Below are 26412 nucleotides of genomic sequence, written 5' to 3'. Positions count from 1 at the left end.
ACCAAAGGTGTAACTCATTCCATCTGGGTTAAAAAATTCTGTTATGTTCTGTGGGAGAAGTGTTTTTGGGCCTTTTGTGTATGGAGTACTGTTAGAAGCACTGTGTTCAAAATGGATGAGTGTTATCCCAGCATAGGTGTAGTTGACATGCGTGTTATTGCCATGTCTGGCAACCTTTGTTAGCAGACAATTCAAATGAGCCTATTCAAATGATTCTTAGATCACTGCATTATTAGATGCATGTCGTTGTATGTTTAGGGTTTGGGCCATTAGTATTCAAAAGTATTGGAAAATACAATATTTACTTCACACATTATATATTTATCCAGTCTGTGACCATGATAGCTTCAGATTCCTGTTCCTGGCTGGCAGGATTGGAACGTGATGTGGTCTTCTGCTGTTGTAGCTCACCCACCTTCGAGGTTTAAGTTCAGTGTTGTGCATTCTGAGGTGCTTTTCTGCTCAACATGATTGTAAAGTGTGTTGACTTGAGCTGCATTTCATTCTGTCTAAACTCTAGAGACTGTGTGTGATTCCCAAGAGATCAGCACTTTCTAAAATACTCAAACCAGCAGTCTGGCACTAACAACATTGCCTCGGTCAAAGTCATTGAAATCACATACATTTTTTGTTCTGATGTTTGATGTAAAGCACTTGGAAGTATATGTGCATGATTTTATGATCAGCTATGTATATATGACCATAGATATTTACATACAAACTGTACCGTGCACATGATCTAATTTAACAGATTTCTCAGTCCGGCCCATATTTCACCGATTTGATCAGATTTGCTTCGCAGTACAGTCGTAGTAATCACACTGCTAGTATCACACAGATGTTCACACCATGTGTGTTTCATTTTAAGATCACAGCCAGAGTAAGCAGACTGTGAAGTATGACTCCTACATGCAAATCGGGAGTCTTCTGTTTCCCCGCGTAGCTCTAGGTCATTTAGAGGACATTCGAGATCTGATCGGACACAAGTTCAGATTTTGGGATTCATAACCTGAATGCATTTGTCACTGATACTAGTTCAGTGTAAAAGCACCACTGAGTTCTTCCACTGACTGGTCAATAGTGTATGAGGTATTTGGTGTGTACAAAGGTCTCCTTTCCTATATTTAACTCTGTGTCACTTTGATCTGCCTGGGTATCAAAGCTCAGCTCTATAGACTGCTCTGTGGGCACAGAACGACAGAGTGAGTGATGTTCTCTTCTCTCACTCCTGCACCTTCTCTGTCTTGTCGGAGGCTCATCATATTTCATCTCTTTTAGATATACCATCCTCATCCTTTGCTTTGATGTGTCATGATATATGGTAATATATATATATATTATACCATAAAGATTTCTTGACATTGTGCCATATTTTACTGTGGACCTTTATTAAAGTTGTGTGGAAATGTTTTCAGTAACGCTAATTTACTCTGTACCTTTGTGTATATGTTTCTGAATGCCAGTTAGTCCTAACAGCTGATTTGTATTTGGTGATGAACCCAAAGCTTCATGAAAAGCAAAACTCACTGTGCTAAAAATAACAAGAAACATGCAAAAAGACCTTCTTACTGGAAGGAGTGCGAGTTATTTTGAGTTATGTCTATGCCAATAAAATGGCTTAACGTTGTAACAGCACTTGAAAAAGCAAAACTCTGGAGCTGCGGAGATGGAGAATTGGATGTGAAGATGGATGGAGGCATACATGGATGATTTTTAGTTATTACTGCTTTTCATTCCTGTTGGTTTTATTTCAGAAATCTGGTTGTAAAGGTCAAAAGAATTGTTCAAAATTGCGACTCCACGTGCTTTGAAGAAAGATAGCTTCCTTTTTTTAATGTGGGTGCCAGTGATGGTGGCAGGAGGCGAGCTTCCTGATCTGTCCAGTTTAATTTGCTTCAATTTGTTTTGAAATGGATGGTGTATGTTTTGTAGGCCAACCCAGACGTTTGCACCACCCTGGTTCCTTTGACAAAAAGCCAAAAGAATATTTCCATTGGCTTTTTGATTATTGCAGAAAATATGTTCTGTAACCAGCAAAAGTTGCTGAAAACGTTTTATGAATTTTGAAGCCTAAATACAATCGGCAGAAGTAAAACGAAAAAGCTTTAAAGGCTCTGATCAAACTACACCATGGACGGATTTCCTCAACATCACCAGCGCCAAGCCTTCAATGATACACTCCACTGTGTGTGTGGATGAATCTGAATAAAGAAAAGATGGAGTTTGCAAGTGCACGAATATAAACCCAAGGCAGCAGTAGACAAGTTTTCACATTCGCCGTGATGTTTAATTTTAACAACTTCTGCAGTCCCATTTAGTTTTTGTTAGTAACCGCCTTTTTAAAGACACTTAAAATGGGGTATTAGTTATGTATTTTATGGTGTAGATTAAAACTTCCTTGAAAATATGTTGAGCTTATGTTAACCACAGACCTTATTACAGACATTATTACAGAAAACCCATTGACTTTGGCACCGTGGAACCAGAAATGCTAAAATACTAACTTATTTCCATGTTTTGACATTTTAAGAGTGGTGATTTCCTGTAGGGAATTTATTTATTACCTCTGCGTTAGAGTCTTACTGCTTGTCCCTCCACAGGAGAGAAAGCAGTTGTGCCACAAACCCCGTTTAATATTTTACAGGCTTTAATTGGTATTGCGTGGGTCAAGCAAAGGCTTTCTGATGTCTGGTATTATGATTACGATCAGCATGACGAACCTCGTGCGATCTTGTTGGCTGATAAACAGAAAATGTCGGGAATGTTGGCATGTCAGGCTTTTATCAGCTGAGCTTTGAGTTTGTCAAAACGAACACGCTTTGAATGCAGCTCTCCTTTGCAGCGACGCTGTCATGAAATATGAGGTGAAGAGATCATTACTTGAAATGTCACCGTGCGCCGCATTCCTGCGCCGAGGCCGTTCACAGATGTGCCAGTTCAGCAACCTAGTTATTTTATCTGGCTGTCAAACTGGTAGATGTGTAGAGAGGAGGTGGTTATGCAATCCTCATGTCCTCTTAGCTTGTTTGTCCACAGTGATGGAATTTTCAGTGACAGGTCAGGATCTAGCAAAAAAAAAAAAATCCCACTTACAAGATTGCGTTTAATTTAAAGCATGGACGGAAGCCAAGTGCCGAAACAGCACGTCGAGTTTTGGGTGCATCAATATCTGTGATAGATTGTGCAGAACGTAATGTACCGGGCTGTTGTGGAGTCAGGGTTTTTCTTAATTACTCTTCCTTTTCAAGAGAAGAGGATATCACATGCCTGTGCAGAAATATCTCACATGTAAACTCTTGTGCTCTGTGACTGGTTCAGTATTCAGGATGGAGGTTAGTATTGTTATTGTTATGTTAGGGCAATATGGACAAAATCTTATATCACAATATGGATAATTTCATATCTTGATATGATACGTGTCAAAATATCTATTATGTTTTCTCTACAACTGAAGAAAAAATCCTTTGTAACTTCTATAATAAATGACAGAATTACTTGCTTATTTAGATATTATCCTTATCTTTTATTGGGAATGAACCTGTTCTGTGTTATGTGAAGTTTTGCTCTGTGTCACACTCATCCATATTTGTTTCTGACAGCACACAGCTAGATTGCTCCTAGCTCTGACCTTCAGCTGCTGAAAAGTAGCTTGTGTGACTTAGAGAGGTGATTTAGACGATATAGAAAAATATCTATCAGTAGAGAGCATCCTGTCATAAGTATATGTTGCACAGCCTTATGTTAAACCATATGTTTTGGGCTGGGCAAAGTAGATTTTACGCATCATTACATTCTAAGGGTGCAGTCTAGTGTCTTCCTGTCAACTATTTTGATAGACTAGCAGTTCAGTGTCTCTTGTCAGTCCTGTAAACATATATATTGTCTGTACTCTGATCATATAGCCAATTGAAAATGCCCTGGCAAGACATTGAATTTTCTCATCAAGAATAAACAGAAATGTCGGGATAGATTTGTCCAATCCAATGAAAGGAAAAAGTACCAGGGGTACTGCAAGGCTATATATGCTGCATAGACTGTCTTGGATATTTTACCAACTTTAAGGATTTGGTAATGATAGTAGAAAAGTTTTAAAGACACTCAATCACCCTCTTTACTACTGTTCTTTATATCCATTACAGAACACCTGATAAATATGTACAGCAGTAACATGCATCAGTTTCAAAGTTCTGGACATACGTTGCCATTTGAGTTCATGTAGATACATGGGATATGTTTCAGCCTTAATGGTAACCCTGCTGTGCTCTGCAGAACCTTTCATTTCTAATGTGCTGTATGACCAAAAGTATGTCATATAGTCAGTAGAGTTGGTCCTTTTCTCTGATGGTAAGGCTTTATGTTTGGGTTGTGGCTAAGGGGAATTGACATTTCTGCCTCAAGAGCTTTAGCAAGGCATTGATTTTGGGTGAAGTTGGCATTCTAGTTCATCCCAAAGATGTTCATTAGAGTTGAGGTCACTTGAGGTTTTCTCACTCCAGCTTTGGCAAACCATGTCTACATGGACCTCTCATTGTGCACAGGGGCATTATCCGGTTCCAGACAGTTCTGTGCTTGCACATTTGTGGCATCAGTTTGGTGAAGGCCAGTGTATGGGTGTCAGGTGTCCACATATCTTTGGTCATATTGTGTATTTCTCTGATCTTATACTGTTCATGTTCATCTGCAAAATGGTAGTGTTTCCAGAATGAAATTTTCACAGCTGTCCCAAGAAAAATCCATTAATCATTACGCGATCGTGCAAATTAAGCATGTCTCCTCAGTTATTCAGGGTTGGAAGTGGATTCTAAAAATGATCCATTAGCCAAATCCATCAGGTTTCAACTGTTCATGTAGCTGGTTAAAAAAACATGAAAAATATTAACGTTCTTACTTGAATGATTTCTAGGTTTTTTCCTGCTTTTACTTTTAAAGCATTTTTGACCTATGTATGGATGAATATGCTCTCACACGTTTCCATGAAGCTAAATGTTGGTCAGACTATAAATTGGACAGGTCCTTAGAGATTTTTCATTCCCTGTCGCTTGCAAAATGAGGTTTAAAGTATGAGGTTCCCATTTTGGGAGCTCTGACCTACAATCTGTATCCTGATCTCGCATAAAAGTCACCAGAGTGAGGTCTATTGTATAAGTCTAAAAATTTCTATAGTTTCAATAGTACAGCATTTTTACAAATACTTGGTATATCAACATAGCCTTGATAATAAAAGAGGAAAGAACATATTGTTAAATCGTATCTTCTCTGAAATGAGCAGGTTTGTACATGTAAATGTTGATAACTGGTGGAAATATGCAGCTATGTAAGTGAAATTAATTACTAGCCTATTTATTCTTTACTCCAACAGTCAAGGTCAAAGTATGAGACTGACTAGAGCAAGTCTTATCAAAGCCGTCCTTATTTTATAACTTCCAGCGCTGGATAACACACTGAAAGTAATTACTCAGACACTCCCTAAGGGTTTGTTGTATCCTTGCGCTGTGTATTCTGGAGCTATGATGATTACACATAACCACAAATTCTCTCTCCAAGGAAAAGTAAAAGGATGAAGTATACAGATCTAGAGCTTTAATTTGTGTATGCATTTGACTGAAGAATTCATGAAGGGAATCTATAAAAATATGTTTATCGACTGCTCACAGTCGTCCAAAGAGAAACGTCTTGAAATTCCTGTTAGCTGTAATTGCTCCTACGTTACACACACTGTAAATGGAGACACTGAGGGAGATTTGATATTATAGGCAGGATCGCAAGACGTTATGCTCCAGAATGTTTTAGACTGTTTAGACATCTTAGTTTTATTGGCACAGTGGATAATTTATTTTTCTGGTACAGAATAGTGAATTTGGAAAGCCTAATGCTACGTTCACATATACAGCGACAAAGCGACCGCTCATTTATCTTAAGATTTGCCGAACTCCCGCGACACGACTGACAGCGAGTTGAGAGAAGTTCATGCAAATATGGAGCGTCTTGGTGCAGCGACTACCAATAGGAGTGAAGACAGTAGAGTTCAACACACCGCGTCTCCTTCATCTTGTATGATATGGTGCATACATACACTGCTGAATTTTAGATACAAGCAGCAAGCAAACTGATTCGAAACGCTAGTTATACCACCCACCCACATGTTGTTACTATGGCAACCAGGAGTAGGAACACCTACTGACGATTTCATAGTACAGCAGCGATAAAATCTCTGTGCATGTGAATGTAGCATTATATATTGTTTTTACTGACATGATCTGTATTTGCATATAAACATTTTTTACTTAAAAAGTATATGTAAAAGTATAACATTTTTTAAAGTAACCAGAATGTCTGTACCGCTTATCCGATCTATCCTCGGCTCACAGGGTCTATCTCAGGCGTCATCGGGCAACAAGGCAGGATACACCCTGGACGGAGTGCCAACCCATTGCAGGGCACACACACACACTCATTCATTCACGCTATCACACACTACAGGCAATTTAGAGACTCCAATCAGCCTAGTAGCATGTCTTCGGACTTTGGGAGGAACCCCACCTAGCACAGGGAAAACATGCAAACTCCACACACACAGTGAGCAGACTCGAACCCAGGATGCTGGAGGTGTGAGGCAAACATGCTAACCACTAAGCTGTGCCGCCGGAATGTGGTTATGTCTTTCTTTATTTAAGACGTGAGTAAGTCTGACTTATCTGAATTCTAACTTCGTTACAGCTTTATTTAAGAAATATGTGCTTTGGATTAAAGTTTTATTTTACTTAGTTTAGCCAAGTTAACATTTTGAATAAATGGTTGTAACTCCAATAAGATAAGATAGCAAACCCTCAACTTAGTGCTCAGGAGCCTCGTGCAGAACCCTAGTTCAGCAAAAGACGTCAAATCAACATGGCCGCTCATATAGACATATTAACTTCTGTTATTAATCAGTAATGTTAATCATAATTAACTGACGAATATAAAGATGTGTGCGCCCCCAACCCAAACCTCACTTTCTAGGACAATGCATGGAGGTCAAAGGTGATGTAATTCCAAGATAAACTGAACTGCAGCATAACTAAAGGAATATTTATTCAATAGAAACAAAATGCTGAGCCAAAATGAATAAAATCACGTCTGTTTTTTCTTTTTATATGAAATTATAATTTTGAAAAACATGGGACGACATCCAAACATCTGCTAAGAATGTACAGTCTCTGATATACAGTATGTTTAGTACAAGGCTCCAGTGTGCAAAACTGCTGTGCTCTACTTACACTTACTACAGCAATATTGTCAATATCAATTTTGCTTATTTCAATATACATCAAGCATCTTCCAGGTTGTTAAAACTGATGCACTCATTTGATCAATAAGGAAACAGACTATAAAGTTTGCAGACTGTAAAATCTTCCCGGATTGATTTGTACGCATCAGAGCCACTGTGTTGTATTCGAGCACCAGGTTGTAATGTGTGAATCAGCATTAAGTGTTGTCAAGTCTTCTTTTTCTGTAACAAATAGTACAAAATATTTTGCTGTTGTCTTTGTTTTACTCCCAAGACTGTGCTTGAGGCATTTGCGAGTTCACGTTTTGTTGCCCACTTTATCTGGTGCCAAAACACTGGTCTCCAAGCACCATGCAGCTGAGATGAATAGCTACCCTAGGCTAAGCCACACAGTGCTTTCTGTTTCAGCAGAAACCCTAATACATTTGTAATTAAATCCACCTGACCGGAAAAATCCTGCTACACGGCCTGCTCTTTGTGTGTGTTTGTGTGTGTGTTTGTGTGTCTCCGAGCTCGGGTAATGAGGGAAAGTTACAGCTTACACTGGGTCAAGCCGAGCCACCTGTCAGCAAAGCTGGAAGAAAACCAACACCCAGCTTCTGTCCCCGGGCCGTGGTGACCACCTTTACAAAAGTGAACAACCAGCCATTTTTCCTTTCCTGACATTCATTCGTTCTAGCAAGGGCTTAATATGGACCTGTTCATCCGGTTAGGGTTATTAGCTGGACAAACAGTTTAGTCATTAGCACTGAAGCACTGCCTTTCACAAGACACAGTTAGAGCTTAAAGGGATCAGGATGATTCTTGACAGTTGATATTTGTTAGAAATTCAAGAACGAATGTAGAGAAAAAGAGAACGTAGTCACGTCTTCGGTCAATTGTCGGCTCTCATGACACCCGTAGATTTTTAGAAACGGTTTGCAAGTGGAGGAGAGACGGCCAGAGAGGGGTGAAGAGGTCACAGATGAGCGTGTGTGTGTTTAAGGGGAATTTGCCTATGGTGGGTAGTTGGTGGATTTGGATACACAGCACAGGCAGCACTGCCTTACCTCCTTTTTAACCCAGAGCAATTCCTGTAACCCTAACCCTAAGCACAAACAACTCGTCGAATGAGAGGACTGGGCTTCAGTGCATCACACTGCTGCGTCTCATGTAGTTCGAAATTTCCTGAAGGTTAGATTAAATAATGTGTGCTGTTACAGAAGGCTACAGACTGAAATATAGCACATGCACTGTTTAGATTGTGGACAGACAATATTCCTGCTAGATTTAGAAATCATGAGTGTGTAATTGCAGTCTGGTGTGAAAAAGAGGAGCTTCATGCTGAATGAAAGCTAGTGGGATTTTAATATATGTACTAATGAATTTTTGCCAATAAACCACCACGACTAGGTCACTTATTTCATCAGTTCTTATTGAACGTTGTGAAAATTGATAGAATAAGTTTGTGTCGCAGCTCTGGAGTTGGTGGTTGAGGATTCAATTCCTGTCTCCACCTTGTGTCTGTGCGTGTGTGGAGTTTGCATGCTTTTCCAGAGCTTTGGAGAGTTTCCTCCAGGTTCTCTGGTTTCCTCCAACAGTCAAAAGACATGCGTTTTTTGGCTGAGTGACGTCTCTAAATTGGCTGCATGTATTTGGGTGTGTGAGTGTGTGTGTGTGTGTGACTGTGTCCTGCAATGGCTTGGTACTCCAGCCAGGGTGTACCTCATAGTGTATTTTTGGAGTCCTCTGGGATAAGCTCCTGTGTGGGATTAGCAGCAGAGAAAATGGATGGATGGATGGATATATGGGCGATGTATCTATGATAAACTTTACGGTATTTTAATGCAAAAAATAATTCTGAATTCTTATCCAGAAGCTTAACCGTCTCTATCAGTGAATCTGACTGGAGTTCTGGCTACAATGTAAATTACCGGTGTATTTTACGACACTCATTCTCATGTTATCATTTCTGTAGTAGCAACATACACAGAGACTTGTATGGTAGATGAATCCACATTAACTCAAGTTGTAAGGAGTCTCCAGTGTCAGTGCTTTGTTACAGGTTTAACTCTGTTGTGAAAAAGTCTTCAGGACAGAGGGGTTTGTGGTTTCTTAGTAATGATCTCTAACAAGGCGAATTATTTTGTCTTAGTAACTAAGTGAGAGACAAAACAGAGACTGCTGAGGGAAAGGTGGTTTATTGCTGTTATTTCATAAGCGATAACAGGAATAAACTTGTTTCACGGGAGTTTCACAACATTGAAATCTGTATAAGTTCACTTTAAGAGATGATGGAGGTGCATTTTAGGCCATATGACAGAGGTGAAAGAGTGGTTCTTTCGGTATGAAGCACATGGTCATTAAGAGGCTTTCACTCTCCTCTTATTCACTCACACACATACACATACACACACACACATGGTCTCTCCCAGTAATCTAGGGATTTGGCAGAAGGGATGGACGCAGCTGGTTATGTGTTACTATGTCAGCAGAAGGACATCCTTATGAGTGCTGATAAGCATGCCTACACAAACACACATTGCACTGGAAGTGAAATTTGAATGCAGCTCATACTCGGGTATGCTCATGTGTTTCTGATGACATCATTAGTTTCCGCAACACACGTTGTAACATGATTGGCAGGGGAACATTGTGGTACACTGAAGAAGTAAGGAGCCTTAATCAAATAGACAGAGAAGAAAACATACAGAAGCAGAGGTGTTGCAATGTGTTGTGTCCACAGCAAACGTGCCTACTATGAAAACCACACGAGAACCAAGCCTTGATTCTGGAAACCAGCGGAAGTGTGATGCTAATAGAAGTCATTGTTCATTGGAAACTTCCTTAAAAAATTGGCAGTTATGTCTTGTAATACATTGATTACTTTATAAATGTACACATACATTTATGTCATGTCTGTCAATGGAATTGGAATCATAAATCTTACTGATGTTACTTGTTACATAAAAAAGGTCAGCTAAAAAGGTTTTCCCAGGTCACCATACATACATTTCCAGTGATCAAGTAGCCGCTAGCTTTATTGTAAAGATGCCTGAGAGAACAAATAAACATTCTCAGTCTCATCGAATGAAAATCTGAACATTTGGAAAGGGCTTTGATATGTCAAGTTCAGCAGAATCCACAACTGCCTCAAGGCTTCTTCCTTCATCTCGTCCACACTTGTGCTATATCTTGTGCTTTGTCTGTACCTGAGCCAAAAGGATTATCTTTAACTGGCTCGGACTCTGAGCTCCGTAGATGACATGGATGATCACGACGAAGCTCGGATACACACTCATGCGATAAAGACCTAGGTGGTGTAATATGCAGAGTGGCCATTTTCTTGAAAATACCTGATTATGATTTTTATCATTATTGTTACCTTTATATCACCCACATCAGATATCCAGATCACAGGCTATCCAATACAGTAAAGCACAGCCTGTTCACTCATACCAACCACATATTTCTTTGTTTATAGGGGTCACTATAGGTTTTTTTCCCACTCCATCATTTGATTCCAATTCATCTATCGGCCATGGTCTAAGTGCAAGTCCATAAGGGTCAACCAGCTGTAACGAGTTTGGGGAATTCTGCTCTGTAGATCATTTTTTCCCCCCTGATTGAGTTAACCGGGCATTCACTCTGCCACTTTGTCAGCGGCAACTAAAAAAAATAATAACCTAAAGTGGTCCATAAACACTAGTGAACATTGACTGCCTGTGAAGCACCGGCATCAATTTGAACTATATGAGCACTTCTCACGAAAACAACGACAACAGACAAGTTCTTGGTTCCCTTACCAGAAGAGCGTTATCATTTTAGACGATTTGTAACACAGCGTGGATATATGTGTCACAAATCATCTAAAATGAAACCGCTCTTCTGGTAAGGAAACCAAGAACTTTTCTGTTTTCGTAATTTTGGTTATAGATGTCGAAGAATGCTAAAATCTTTCTAGGCATGCAGTCGAAACGTATTATTGATTTTTCTGTGAATACGGACTGAAGTATTTCTTATTTATCAAAGGTTAGATTTGGGTTTGAGTTTTGTAGGCTGTAAGACATTTAGACAAATTCAAGGTTGCCTTTGCAAATGCCTCAAGATTTTACAAATTCCTACACTGAAGATAGGGAATGAAACTGGTGAAGTAGTAATTCAGAAAAATGTGGTTGTAATGTCCCAAATAAGATCAGATAGGGTAATATGGTGGTTCTTTATCATGATTGGGGTAGAAGGAGCTGAAACAACAAGGAGTGAACTATCAAATGGGCTCAAATCGGTGATTGTAAGGTAAAGAGGTCCCTGCTGTTTAATGGACACTAACCAGAGCTACGGATATGGTGGATATCGTCCATCCATCCATTCATCCATCCGTCTGTCCATCCATCCATCCATCCATCCATTTTCTGCACTGCTTATCCTACACAGGGTTGCAGGTAATCTGGAACCCATCCCTGGGGACATGCTAGGCAGGGTGTCAGTCCATCGCAGGGCACAATCACATATACTCTTATACACCTGTTAACACACTATAAACAGCTTACCAAGCATGTCTTTGGACTGGGGATGGAAACCGGAGTATCCAGAGGAAACCTTTGAAGCACGAGAAGAATCTGCATCAACACAGGGCAGAGGTGGGAATCGAACCCCTGAGGTGTAAGGGTACCGTGACCTCCCTGTGGAGAACACGAAGTTCATTTCTATACATCATCTATGATGTTATCTCATCTTTCGATCTCTGGTGGATTGTAGATCCTAGCGCCACCTCTAGCTTAACACCCACACAGTGCAAAACAAGTCAGGAGCTGGTAAATCAAAGGACTGGAATTTAAGTAATGTCTGGCACTCAGGTGTGAATGTGACTAAGCATGGGCATTTCACCTCCATTCATCAGGACCAAAAGTGCAAACTGTTACAGCTACAGTCTGTGAGACTTGAAGCACTACTGTTTATTGATGGACAAGAAGCATATCTTCCTGGTGTTCAGTCTGTCAGACATTTCGAAAATTAAGGGGTTTAAATAAAAAGACAGCCTTGCTTTGCAGGAAGAACGATTTTCCACCCTCTATGACATAACTTAGAGTATAAATCGCAGCACGGCCCTTACATCACAGCACCACTTTAGTAGTGACCGTCATCGTCACAGTACTCCCCTTTTGCATAAAGTCAAACCCTTCCACATTTACATCAAAGGTTTGCATAGCAGCTGCCGAACCCTTCCTCACATTTTCTTATCAGAGATATTTGAAATAAACAATTAATGCAGTTACATAAGGAAAATCACTTATATTTTACAAATGTTTGACAAAAGCGTGGTTTTGTAGAACCGAATAAGGTTTAGAAGCTTGTAGTGGCGTGTGTGTGTGTGTGTGTGAGAGAGAGAGAGAGAGAGAGAGAGAGAGGATATGGGGTATTTATGCACGTCTGACATGACAGCATTTCTGGCATCTCTGATCGTGACAGTCGATATTTGATTTGCCACGTCTCCCACCCACTCTTTTATTCCCCCCAAAGCGCCTCAACCGGATACATGACAACCTCTAATAAAAGATTTTCAAACATGTCTTGGGGTATTTCTGACACATACAGCCTTATAAACCACCGATGAAGGACTCAAAATAAACACGTGAGACAAATTCAAGCAGACACACAGTCTAAATATTCACAGTCTAGCACCTTTGCCATAGGCTTGACTGTGATATACTGTAGACACTTTTTTTAAGAGAACTGTGCAAATTAGAAAATAAAAACCTACTTAGAGAGCATTGAAACTACATACAAACTGATGCAGCAATAGAAAGAGTGTGATAGAAGCAGAGACGAGAAAAAGCTTTGACCTTGAGCTCAGTCCTTTTCCAGGCATGTATCTAGGTTGCCAACACCAAGAGACATTCAGTACACCAGAGGCATGACAATGTGCCATCCTCTCGTTCCATCTTATATACACACTCGCATGCACAAGCGACACGTATAAAAACAGCCCAAGGCTGGAGGACTGAGGAATACAAGTGCTATACAGTTAGACGCTGATCCAGAAGAGCGTAGGCGAGAGAGAAACACCGGATAAATTTAATCACTGAAACCAAGAAACACTGGTGTTTGCCCTGTTCATACACAAGCCAATAGTGACTGTAGTGTGTGACTTGAGTTGCGTCAGCTCCAAAAATAAAGCAGATCATAAAAATGCTCTCAAATTACCATTAGGAAAACCTGTACATCTGCTCATGCATGCAGTTATACAGACAGACATTCAAAGAAAGCATCACAGGACATAAAATCTTACAGATACAGGTTCAGAGCTTCAACTGATGTTGACCGCAAACAATAGGAATGGGAGAAAATTGGTGCCTTTGGCCATGGGATGTTTGTTGGTGCCAGACAGGCTGGGTTGATAATTTCAGAATCTGCTGATCTCTTTGGTTTTTGACACACTAAAGTCGGTAGAGTTTGTGAAAAATGGATGCGAAAAACAAACAAAGGATTCCAGTGAGATGCAGTTCTTCGGTGGAAACGTCTTGTTGATGAGAGAGGTCAGAAGACAATGGCCAGACTGGTTCAAATTCCCAAAGTCCATTTACTTTCCAATCCATGGACAGGATTCTGAGCACTGGTTCAAGCAAACTGGACTGATAAAGATTGCAGTACCATCGACTAGCCTGATCAGTCTCAGTTTCTACAGCTACAGTACATGAAGATGGTAGGATCAGAATTTGGCATCAACAACATGAATCTATTGACCCAACATGTTGGTGGTGATGGAGGTATAATGGTATGGGGAATGTGTTCTTGGACTCCTGAATACCAATCCTGCATCGTTTGAATGCTACATTCTGTTTGTTGCTAATCATATGCATCCTGTTATGGTTATAATTTACCCATCTTATAAAGTTCACAATGCACAAATGAATACTGGTATCAGAAACAACAGTGAGTTCAGTGTGCTTCAGTGGCCTCGCCAGTCACCAGCTTTAAATCCAACATAGCATATTTGGGAAGTGGTGTAACTGTTTATTCACAGCATGAATATGCATCTGACCGATCTGCAGGTTTATGTGTTGTAACCACGACAACATGGGCCGTAATGTCAAAAGAATGTTTTGCTTTTGTTCACGCAACACTTTTGTGCAATCCATGGTGCAATGAATTGCAGCTGTTCAGAGCGCAAAGCTCTGGGTAATGCTCAGTATCAGTATGGTGTTCCTTATAAAGTGGCCAATCAGTGTGTATTTAATTTAATTTGGCCATCACTAATCCCCACCATGCTGATATTCAGTACGACTGCATGATTGTGAGTGTGATGGTGCTTTTACACCGCAGTTCTATAAACAGGAAACTAACATCAAGTGCCATTTTGGATACAATATGACCAAATGGGGTTTTTTTTTCAGCTAAAGGAAAAGTTACATGCACTGGTAGCCTGTCAGCTAACTGGTTAGCTTGATGTTTACTGGGATTTGTAAAGTTGCATGTGGTCAATCATCTTCATCTGACAAGCTTTCATAATTTAAGTCATGAAAAATGTATTATTTGGTACATCCAAGGTCGCTAATTCTACTATAGTGACCGTGTCCATCAAATCTTATAAACACGGACAAGAGGAGTGGCACAAGTAGCGAACGGTCTCAGTGCAATTATACTATATGTAAGCACTCTTGTAAAGCTGCTCGTCCAGCCAGATTAGTGAAATGGAACTAACTGCTGTCTAATTACAGCTCTTGAAATTCTTGAGAAGCATTTATACTCTGTTAGACATGCTCAGCTGGTTGACTTTTAAATTCCATTTTTACCAGAGTCGCACAAAATGACACAAGAAGCACAGCAAGACGGTTTTTACTTTTCATTATTCTGCATTGAGAGCCATGTGAATGTCATAGTGAGCAAAAAGTTACAACACCTCCAGCCACACCAAACGTTATTACACCATTTTTCTCGTCTCCCTGCTTGTCGCTAACAATAATCTGCTGTCCTGTTTAGAAACAGAGCAATAAAGTGCAGCAGCTGTGGGTCTAAAATCCACTTTACAGTGATAGGTTACCTTTGTTACCAATGAAATCAGCATGGTCTGAGGTGTGTGGTGGTTTTTGAAATGTATTAATGAACTGTTTATAGTTATTTTTAATGTTACAGGACATTGAGACAAGTTCTAACAGTTATAAACAGTTGATCCCTCACCAGCGTCACCTGCATACTCTTTCTCGCAGTTAATACGATGAAAAATAAACGGAGAAATCAGAAAGCTCCTTCATCTTGAAAATTCCAGTTTCGGAAACTTTCTTACTGGATACAAAACTTTAGATAACACAGATTGTCCAAAATACTCGTACCTGTGAATAAGGATGAGCTGTTAATATAGAAACGAGGGCCTGTTACAGCTACTGTGTTTGTTACAGCTGGATTTGCAGCTGGATTTGATGGAAGTTTCTGATGTGAGAATTCAACCACAAGGTTGTGGCATAACCGTCTAATATTCCAAAAAAATATTGTGATCTAATATTTTTGATGTATAAGATCACTCATTCCAGTTCCAGTTCACACCTCACCTCTAATTCTGTTACCATGTTTTCATAGTATTTCACTGTCTATGTGGAATTCAGGAAAAAGCATGTGTAAAGATTTGTTGAGAGCGAGCGAGGATGCAGGGCAGGTGGTATGTAGTAGCCGTGTTTGGGATGCATCTGCACAACCGTTTGCAAATGTCCTGCTTTCTGCTGTCATCTGTTTACTGCACTGAACATGTCCTCTGGGCACTGGCATGACTCAGACTATTTTACAGAAATACACAGACACAGGATCTCTCTCTCTCTCTCTCTCTCTCTCTCACATACACGCACATACGGTCACCAGAGACATTTCTCTGAGGGTGATATGAAGCTGTGAGACTGGCTCAATGAACTAATAATAATAATGCCGTAGTATAGTGTATCCTAAGTATCCAGAGCGTGCCTAGGCTGCTATGTGGGGGAATTTATTCCATAAGGTGTGTGTGTGTGTGTGTGCACGTACAGACATCAGTCATTACATAACCTCGTGATAAATATGTGGCCCAGAAGGTCAAAATAAATCAGCCTCATTAATCAGCTGACTCAATGTATTTACAGTGAGATTCTGCGTAGGCTCCTGTGATATCCGTGATGCACACAGCATAGATAGAATCACGGATTTGAGATGTAAATTAATATAAGCCGTTCGTAAAATTCTGATTTAATTATAAATCCTGAACCTATTAACCATATTGAGCATTTTATACTTTAGACATTCAAATATCCGTTGTTTTACTTTGCTGAAATATTCTGTTGTGTGTCTGTAATAGCTAGCTAAAGTGCAAACATGGTGATGATGTCACAGGGATTAGCTTCATGTATTCTTCTTAGCTCAGCTTGCAACGTCAGCACCATGGCTTTTGTTTGGTAATGTAAACACGTTTCCCTGCTCAAACACATTCAATTTGAAAGGAAGCGTAAAGGTAGTTGTTGGAATCAAGTCAATAAGTGTGACCACTTCTTCTTTCCGGACCTGCCTGATCCATCTGAATGCTCTACCTTTGGCTACTCATAGCTTGGTGGTGCTCACTGCTGCTGTGGATAGATCTGTGTGGACAGCCTGTGACCAGGGGACTGCTGCGGACAGAGCCACTTGGAGACTATCGCAACGTCTCTAATGAACTGCCGTTGCATCTGTCAGCTTGCGACAGCAAGGAATTAGTGTCTTTAATGAACTCAGAAACTACACTGACCTAATAGTTCTTCATGAGCCATTGGTTGCTGTTGTAGAAAGGACATTATTTACATTTACATCTCAGAAATGGGTTCAATAGCACCATTTACTTTAAAGATTTGTATGAAAAGAAACTACCTGTTTTGGGTTTTTTGGATCTTTTCTATTGAGGATATTGCCCCTAGTAGCCTAGATATAAAGATAAATACTTATTAAAAACTAGACATGTTTTTAAAGCCCTAAGTGTCTACTTTCATATGAGTCATTAAATGCGACAGTAGAGTGTGACTGTGGAGTTTTTTGGCCTCTGGAACAGAGAATAGACTCAGTAAATAAATATCAGGAGGTAAATATCACAGTTGATATGACTATTTCATTTCAAGCTCTGACTTGAAGCACCTGATGTTCAAATGACAGATCACTGAGTCATGAGCGCTTGGCCACACCGCTTATTCAAAGTATATTGCACACCATTTTAGCACTTATCAGCTGACCCAAGGTCAGTCATTTCTTCTGATCAAGGGTCAAGGCTTGGCTACTGAAATACTGAATATACTGAATCAGCTCTTTTCACACTTGGCTTAACATTTCTCCATACATAATTTGTATTTCAGAAGTGTTTTCCATACATAGTCCATACTTTAGATGTACCTCAGCACCTGAGTGTATTTCATTCCATTTATTAATTTGTTTAGAGAAATCGGTGCACACTGTTTCCAGGTTGGCTGTGACAGCTCGAGGTGAGGGGGAGGGAGAGAGCGAGAGAGGAGGGGCACATTGGCAATAGCTAATAAGAGAAAAGAACAGACGGCGCTCATAAAACATTCTTCTTTCCCATCAATGATTAAACGTTAATTACCATACGAGTCGGATTTCTAGCCAACAAATAATAATAATTTGTACACTGTGCTCAGATTTGTGAAATTAGCTCTGCAGCAGCTAGTCTCTCTCTCTCTCTCTCTCTCTCTCTCTCTCAGAGCAGATTCTAATATTGACATACTCCGTTTTTCTTCTTGTGTGTCGCTGCTGTATTTACAGCTCCCCATTTAAGTGATGGTAATAATGTCACGCCATGCATGTCACAATATGACCGGTTCATAAAGTTATCTCGCACCGATAGCAGTTTTTGCTGCCTGTAATATATCAGGACGCCTGGAATTCTTTCAGACACCTCACACTGTTATAACTGACTTGTGCAACTCGCTCTCCTATTTATTAACAGCTGAGGGAAAAAGTTATTAATGAATAATTTTACATTCATCATTTATACAGACATGATTTCATGCTGGAATATTGATACATATAATATTACACTTTTAAAACTGTCATCATGTCTGGATTTCAGTTTGTACCTACGGAAAGGCAGAGCTACCTTTAATCTGAGGATTAAAGATCTTTCTAAAATGCAGTCAGAAGGAATGCTTGTTTGTTTGAGACAGATCTTTGATTGAAATCTGGATCAGTCATATGTAACTGGAAGTGTTAGAACCATCATCATTAGTGTCATACATTTTAATGGAGCTGAAAGATCATTGATCATACAACTTAATCGCAAAACACTAAATAAATGCCTTGATGAAGTACATGCCAAAAGAGTAATTCTCTGTTAATATCTCTGTCCTTTAAATACCCTTACACACCACACCACACCTCCACACACCCCCCCAGTCACCAGCACAAGCTTCTACACACCTTTACCCACCACCACGGCCCCCCAGTCACCAGCACAAGCTTCTACACACCTTTACACACATCCAACACCACCCCACTCACCAGCACAAACCTCCACCCACCTCCATGCACCACCCCAGTCACCAGCACCAACTTTTACACACCTCAACACACATCTACACACCTAACCAAACCTATACACACCTCACCACACCTCTACACATCTTAGCACAACTCACCACACCTCTACAAACCTAACCAAATCTCTAAACACCTCACCAAACCTAACCACAACTCGGCACACTTCATCACACCTCCACACACCCCAGTCATCAGCACAAGCCTTTACACACCTCTACACACCTTTACACAACTAACCACACCTCTTCACATCTCCACACACATCCAAGCACCACCCACTCACCAGCACAAACCTCCACACACCTCCTTGCACCACCCCACTCACCAGCACAAACCTCCACACATCTCACTACACCTCTACACCTCTTCACACCTCACAACACTTCTGCACACCCTCACACCATACCTCATCACACTTCTCCACACCTCTACATACCCCTACACACCCCACCACACCTCTTCACTTTTCTACATACCTCATCTCACCTTTACACACCTCAACACTCTTCACCACTCCTCACCATACGTACACACACCTCTGTGATGAGTGATGTATGGTCAGGGTTACAGATTAAACAAGTTTATATTGTATGTCTGTTGAATGCTCTAAAGCAAATATTTGGATATGCAGCATAGCCCATTTAAAGGTCATTCAAATTTCCAAGTAGGGATTTCATTGTGAGGTGCCATTTTCTTTGTTTTTTCCTTAGTCAGAGGTCAGGTACGGTTTTAGTTGAATGCGGCATAAAACGCCACTGCTCTGGCTCATATCGCCTAGCTGGCAGCTCACAGCCATGGCCGGCTTCCATTATAGCTTGGATAGAGTGATGCCCTGTGTTTCGGATTTGCTGACCAATATTTTTGGCTCAAAGCTCTAGCACTTGTGTCTTCTGCGAGAGGTGGTTATGTAGTGTGTAATGTCTGTTATTTATTATGTAATGGCTCATCGAGATGTAGAGTGTTCTAGTGTAGAGGGTTATTGGTAAGTGGAAGTTATAAAATGCTAAATTACGTTGCTGTTTTTTTTTTTCCATCTATATATAAAGAACTATGAATTGCTCCACTGTAGTAACCTTATTATGGTCCAAAACAGAAGTGGTTTGTTAATATTTGCTTTCCTTTCCTGCTGATCAAATGCTTTCTGTCTGTTTCTGTCTCTCGTCATCACAGAGCTCAATTCAGATCACCTTCGACGATAGCATTCAGCTCCCCGTGTCTGCGTCCATCGAGCATGTGACCTGCACAGACCAGTCAGCACACAGCATGGTAAGGCAGCAATCTCTCTTTTTATGGCAGGGGTGATGTCGCATAATGCTGCGTTCACATGTCAACAGTGATGCAAAACAAGTGATGACTGCAGCAGTAGGCAGCAGAACACAACTAAACATCAAGGGTTGTTATGCTGATTGAGCATGGTCGAGCTTTATACTGAGCACACGCTATTATAACGTCATGGAAAGAAGATGCGTGTTCCTGCTCGGGTCAAGTAAGGAATTAAACACAACAGCACATGCTGTTAGAAAAAAATAATCCATGCTGGGGTGCTGTGATGAACTTGTCTGATAACAGCACAAACTGAAGTATTTTATTCCTCAAAGATAATAATTGTTTGTCAATAGTTACAGTGTTTAATATAGTAATAAACATCATCTTTTAATAGTTTACCCTGAAGACTCCTTCCGTAATTGTTCAATAGAATCTTTTTATGGAGAACATTACCAATTCCTTGATTCTCCAGCCTTGATCAGTAATAATCTGTTTATTATCAGCTTAGATGTTACCATAGAAAAGATAATATATTAGAATAATCACATTCATATGGACCTGTGATTTATATTAGAGATTAGAGCTTGTTATATAGTACAGCATAGGCTTCAACTAAAACTAAACTTTCATCAGAAGGGGGGAAAAAAAACACCACCCAGTTTGTGCCTTTGTTATGGGATGACGGAGGAAAAGCTGACTGTTCTGTTGATGCTATTCGATATCAGAGCATCAGCTTGAACAATTCTGGGCTTGTTTAATTACAAAACACCAAATATCTCCTCTTCCATCAACATCTCACTGCTGACGTATGAACAAATTTATGAAATGTTAGCTTGTTCTATGATCTGTATTCCTCGTCATATCGTGTTTAGCACCACTTCGAATTCAGATCGCTATTTAACGCTGTATTCTAAAGATTCAGAGAACTATATTAATCCCAGGGGGACGTTGCTTGGAGATTGCGTTCAGTTTAAAGTTTATGGTATTACTTGACAGGGCTATTGTCATTATGTAATTGCAGTAGTGGAGTCTAGAGTTGCATCACGACATGTCGGAGAGTATATGTGGAATCTGAAACTGTGCTGTGTTTTTTTTTTTTTTATATGTTTTTTATTACAGTGGGTTGAGTACATAGATAATGAATCTGCACAAAATAGACAATAATATAGACACTGTAAATCAAACATAGTATTCATATTATTCAGACCGTTGCTGTTAAATCCTTTAATTAGTTCCGTCACACCCAGTTGGCATCAGAAGGCACATAATTAGTTGAATGGAGTCCGCCTCTGCGTAATTAGTGTCACATGATCTCAGTATAAATACGTTTGTTCCTTGAAGGCCCAGAGTAAACAAACCTAAACAAACGCCATCATTAAGAGCCATCATTAAGAGCCATCATTAAGTTCTGGAAATGTATCGATCAGGGTTTGCTTTAAATAATACCAGACATCCTGTAGTGCACCATTAAATCCAAAGAATATGGCAGAACTGTGACTCCAAGAGGAAGCCATGCACTACAAGTAGGTCACTGGGAAAGATCCCTGACTCAGACGGAGAAGCTGGCCTCAGACCTTGTCAAAGCTTTAGGAAATCCTGTTTTAGAGTTTGCCAAAAGACATTTTAAAGGTCCAGCAAGCATGTTCAGAAAGGATCTATGTTCTTATGAGCCCAAAATTGAACTTCTTGGCCATGGCATAAAGCATTATATATGGAAGAAACAACACTGCTTATCATCCTGAGAACACCATTCTTACAATGAAACATGGTGGTGGTAGCATCAGGTTTAGCATTACCCTTGGCTTTACTGTAGCTATTCTGACTAATTTCCTCCTTACCAGGCCATTTTATTAGTGGATTGTATCATGATGCTGTTTGTTTAGATATGTTTTTTTGTGTGCTTTGGGTATGGAGTTCATTCACTTTATGTGATTTCTCATGCAGACCGGTTCCACCAGAACTAATTGAATACTGGGGTTACGAGTTGGTTTTATTTCGATCACTATTATGATCTGTTTAGTGAGGATTCATTAGATATAAGCCAATAGAGTTCCATTTCAGGTCCAGCCTTCAACACTCCAAAATGTTTAAAAAATGGAAAAGAGAAGAAATAATTATGCGTGCTACTGTATATACTGTGTAATGACTACAGTGTCATAATGCAACATGTACTTGACTTCAATCTTTTCTTTTTCCGTTTCAAGGTTCTGCAGTGCAAATGTTTGTTTGACACGGTAACGTTCCCTGTAACGGTCACTCAGCAGTCACCGGCAGCCGTCTCCATGGACACGTACCAGGTTTCCATGGAGCCCATGCAGGCCCAGGTAAAAACTACAAATGAAGCGAAATTACTTTTAGGATTCTGCCTACATGTGTATTGCTGAGTTCTCTTCATCAGGCTTGTCTAGTTCAGGGTTTCTCAATTCCAGTCCTGGCCACCCACTGCTCTGCACAGTCTGAACATTTTCTCACTTTTAAAACACCTGATTCAGGGCATCTGATAATTAACTGATAAGTAGGAGCAGGTTTGTTGGGAATAATAGAAACTTTAACCTGTACAAGCTTATTCAGTAGGGTCTGTGTAGAGAATCTTGTCTTATGTTTATGCATTCATAGCAACATGGGGTTGGCAACATAATAGCATGATACACATTTATTTTATTTAGCTTTAGTAACCCCTTTATCCTGGTCAGGGTCACAGTAAATCCAGACCCTATCCTGGGAACACCAGGTACAATACAGTGGGAATACAGTGGCCCATCCATCGTAGGGCTCCTAGCACACACATTCAATTTATTATAGCCTGTCCACCTATGTATTTTTGGGTAAGGAAACCTGAGATCTCTAGGAAACCTACAAGACATGGAAAGAGTATGTTGAAAATCCACACACACAGTAATCCCAGTGCAAGGCTAAACTGAGGTGCCAGGAGCTGTGAGACCTCAGCATTAAGCGCTGCACCACCATGCAGCTCGTGTACTGTAGTTTAGAAGAAAAGGGAGAAAAAAATATGCTGAGATCACATCATCCGCTTAGTTACTGAAAGTACTGCCAATATCAGCATTATTAACCAAGAAAAACTTACTGTAATGTGACTTTTTTTTTTAATCCTCTTATCATATTGTCAGATCATCCACCCCAAATATAATATGCTTACATGATTATTATATTTGTATTTATTTGATTATATATTATAAATTACATCAAGAACATTAAAACTGTCATTACCTTATAAGGCTAGGTTTATTAGGTCCATTTTCTGTTTCACACATCTAGCTCTAGTGCTAGAGCTTGCCAAGGTATTTTGCCTCTTTGTCTGGATTTTATAACCTTGAATTGCAGATGAGATCACATGGAAAGGCTCAAACATAAGATGAAACAAGATATGCTATAAATATCTGATCTGTCAGTTGGTTCAAGTGAAGCCTTAGGAGTGCTGTGGTGTTGCTTGTTGGAGGTGTGTCTACAGTGTCAGTTTACACTGCTCTCCTTTTGCCATCTCAATAATTTAATGAAGCCTTAATGTGACTATTGGGATAGTGGTTCATGGAGTAGCAAGAGATGATATTGTTTCTCTGTGAGGTATCCTTTACAACAACAGAGCGAGACCATTATGAGAGAAATAATGAGAGCTATTACCATGACTTTAATTGTAATTAATAGGAAACATATTTTACAAAGTAGTCTCTGTACATGTAATGCACTCGTGAAATAAAGATACAGTGTCATGAGGACAATGTTCAGCCTCCACAATTGCTCATTAAATACGTCATCAGTCAAACCTTTTGTATATATGAGCATTATTTTTACTGTGGGCAAGAAATATGATATGAAGATGCTACAACACAGTCACTGGTTTTATTTGTTTGTGTCGCCTTTGCAGTAAAATTATAATTTATATAGTGTGGTAGATCAGGGTTGGTCAAATCAGTAAATTGGATGCCAAGGACAAGCAGATTAGGTGTCCAGGCTACTGGACAACATTTACAGTTGCCCAGCAGACAAGCAGTTTCAGTAAGCTGTTGCCAGTGTTGACCACATTCACTTTGTGACACAGAAATGTTAGGTAAAGAGCACCTCAGTGCTTAAGAAGCAGATGTTAGCAACATAATGTGGCTCTCCATCCTTGTATATGCTGTCTATACAAGATAGGAGAACATGTTTGGTACCATGTAAAATGCTTTCCGTGAGTCAGCAAGCTCTGCTTGAGCCTAAGTTTCCAATGACCAATCACTAATGACCATTATTCCTAATGATCAGTCACTGATCATTTTTTCCAACTACCAGTCAGTTATCACAATGACCAGTCACCGATCCCCAGTATTTGTCTCACCCACCCACTTCATTGTACAGTAATAAAACTGTCCCTTTGTATATATTTCCTGAGCAAATGAGCAATATTCCCAATTAGTCTGTGACTTGATCTGGCCACTTCTAGCCACTTTTTGAGCATGCATTAACCCTAAAATCTCGCCCAAACTGGCATTAGCTCAATACTTTGACGATCTTTCAGGAATCTGCAGTATGTATTGAGTGAGTATAGTGCATACAGTGCAGTGCAACACTAAAACTTGTGTTGTAAATCTCCTGTGCACTTTATTGAATGAAAACGAAGTAGATAGACAAACTAAAACAGTTCTGCATGAGATGAAAGAGTGCACCAGAGCTGAAAAATTAGCCAAGGACTGTGTGCCTGAGGGTGGAAACACAATATGCTTTATCAGCAGAGACATGTTCGGAAAAGGACGAAGACTACATAAAAATGTGCTCTGAGGGATTCAAGTACTTGCTTATTTTCCATAGTCTATATTAATGCACATCATATAATCAATAGCTCTTCATAAATTGCAAATTGAGTTACTTTACACCTAGTTATTAACCTAGCATGGGACTGGGATATTTAAGCAAAAAAAAAAAGGTAATGCTAACTACTACTGTAAAAACCGGTGTGTTGGGAACTGTTGCAGTTGCAGGTCTGCTTGGAGGAGGTGGAGAAAGAAGGTCTCCTGGTGTCCTGGATGTTTTCCCAGCAGCCCCTGGTCTCGTTAACCCTGACACCTCGACACAGAGTTCAGAGAGAGGTGAGGGGCGGTTCAACAGAACCACACAACAGCTTGTGATTTATTTACACAGTCTGTAGTCTGCGTTCAGAATCCTTAAGGTATTAGCATTACAACTTATCCTCTAATGACTTTCATTCCCCTTAATGTACTAATCCGAGCTAGATGACCGAGCAGCTCACTTTCCACAGCCCCTTCGCACTAGCATAAACAACATGATTAGAGTTGAGAGTATGTTCGAGACGGGTTCATGAAACGAATACACACTGTTTACCACAAGGGGGCGCAGAATGCTAAGCATAGTCAGCTGATTAACATGGTGAGGCATGCTGTTATAGTAAAATTATCAATTTTATGCATTAAAGATTGAGGAAGTCATACTCTTTTTTTTTTTTTTTTTGGACTGTTTGAAAATCATAATAACCTGCCTCATGATTATAAATGTGTTATGTCATCTGTGAATAGCTCTTATTTTTATAGCTATTGTTTATTTATAAACTATACATTATATGTAAAAATGTTTAAGGAAATTGTATTTGTTATACAATTGTGCTAAAAATGTGTAATATGACATTACATTTACTGTCATTTTTAGTGGTTATATGGTTAAAAGTTTATAGAGTTTTGGATATGGTATATTTTGATTTTGAGATTGGTTTTTGGGCTGATATTATAACACTGATCTGGCAACCCTATCAACAGAACAAATACTCTATACACTAAAATTCTCGACACTTCTGCAGTGTTGGTTTATTTTGCTTTGTACAAAATATAAGTGACAGAAGGTGGTAGTACGATGGATGGTTTTCCCCCACTAAAACTGGTGACTAAAGGCTCTGCTATGTACACTGATGCAAGTTATGAGATATTTGAACCAGTCATGATTAATAGTAATGCTTGGAACTTTGCACAAACTACAGACTATAATTTGGAATCATCATGTCTGTCGGTCAAAAAATTTTTGCATCAAAACGTCTTTTCCCTTTGAAGTATTCCTCCATCTTGTAGTTGCTCTAGGGCTGATATATGTGAGGTGTGTATTAATACTGATCTGGAACTGTGTAAAGGATTCGGAGTCGGAGGTGGACGTGGATATGATAAAGAAGCTGGTGGAGGATACACTATACACCACGCAGCCTGCAATGATCCTCAACCTGAGAGCATGTGTCTCCAGTCCTGCTGTAAGAGCACCACACACACGCACACACACACCATGTAGATCCTGTTTGTGGTTCACTTCTTTGTTTCTTTCATATTTAAGGAGGTGTGGTTGTTTATTTCATTGACAAAATAAGATGAAAATAATTA

General features: G+C 39.8%; 1 protein-coding gene across 1 annotated transcript in view; it reads left to right on the top strand.

The window, feature by feature from the left end:
• c2cd2l (c2cd2 like) overlaps positions 1-26412 on the top strand; it is a 40328-nt gene that overhangs the window by 5389 nt on the left and 8527 nt on the right. The window contains exons 3-6 of the mRNA XM_058383449.1: positions 19949-20044; positions 22249-22368; positions 25012-25125; positions 26172-26285. Coding sequence (XP_058239432.1) covers positions 19949-20044; positions 22249-22368; positions 25012-25125; positions 26172-26285 — 444 coding nt within the window. The remainder of the gene's footprint in view (positions 1-19948; positions 20045-22248; positions 22369-25011; positions 25126-26171; positions 26286-26412) is intronic.

The sequence above is a fragment of the Hemibagrus wyckioides genome, linkage group LG28, assembly GCF_019097595.1.
Source record: "Hemibagrus wyckioides isolate EC202008001 linkage group LG28, SWU_Hwy_1.0, whole genome shotgun sequence".
Classification (NCBI taxonomy): Eukaryota; Metazoa; Chordata; class Actinopteri; order Siluriformes; family Bagridae; genus Hemibagrus; species Hemibagrus wyckioides.
This window is presented reverse-complemented; position numbering and strand designations above follow the sequence as displayed.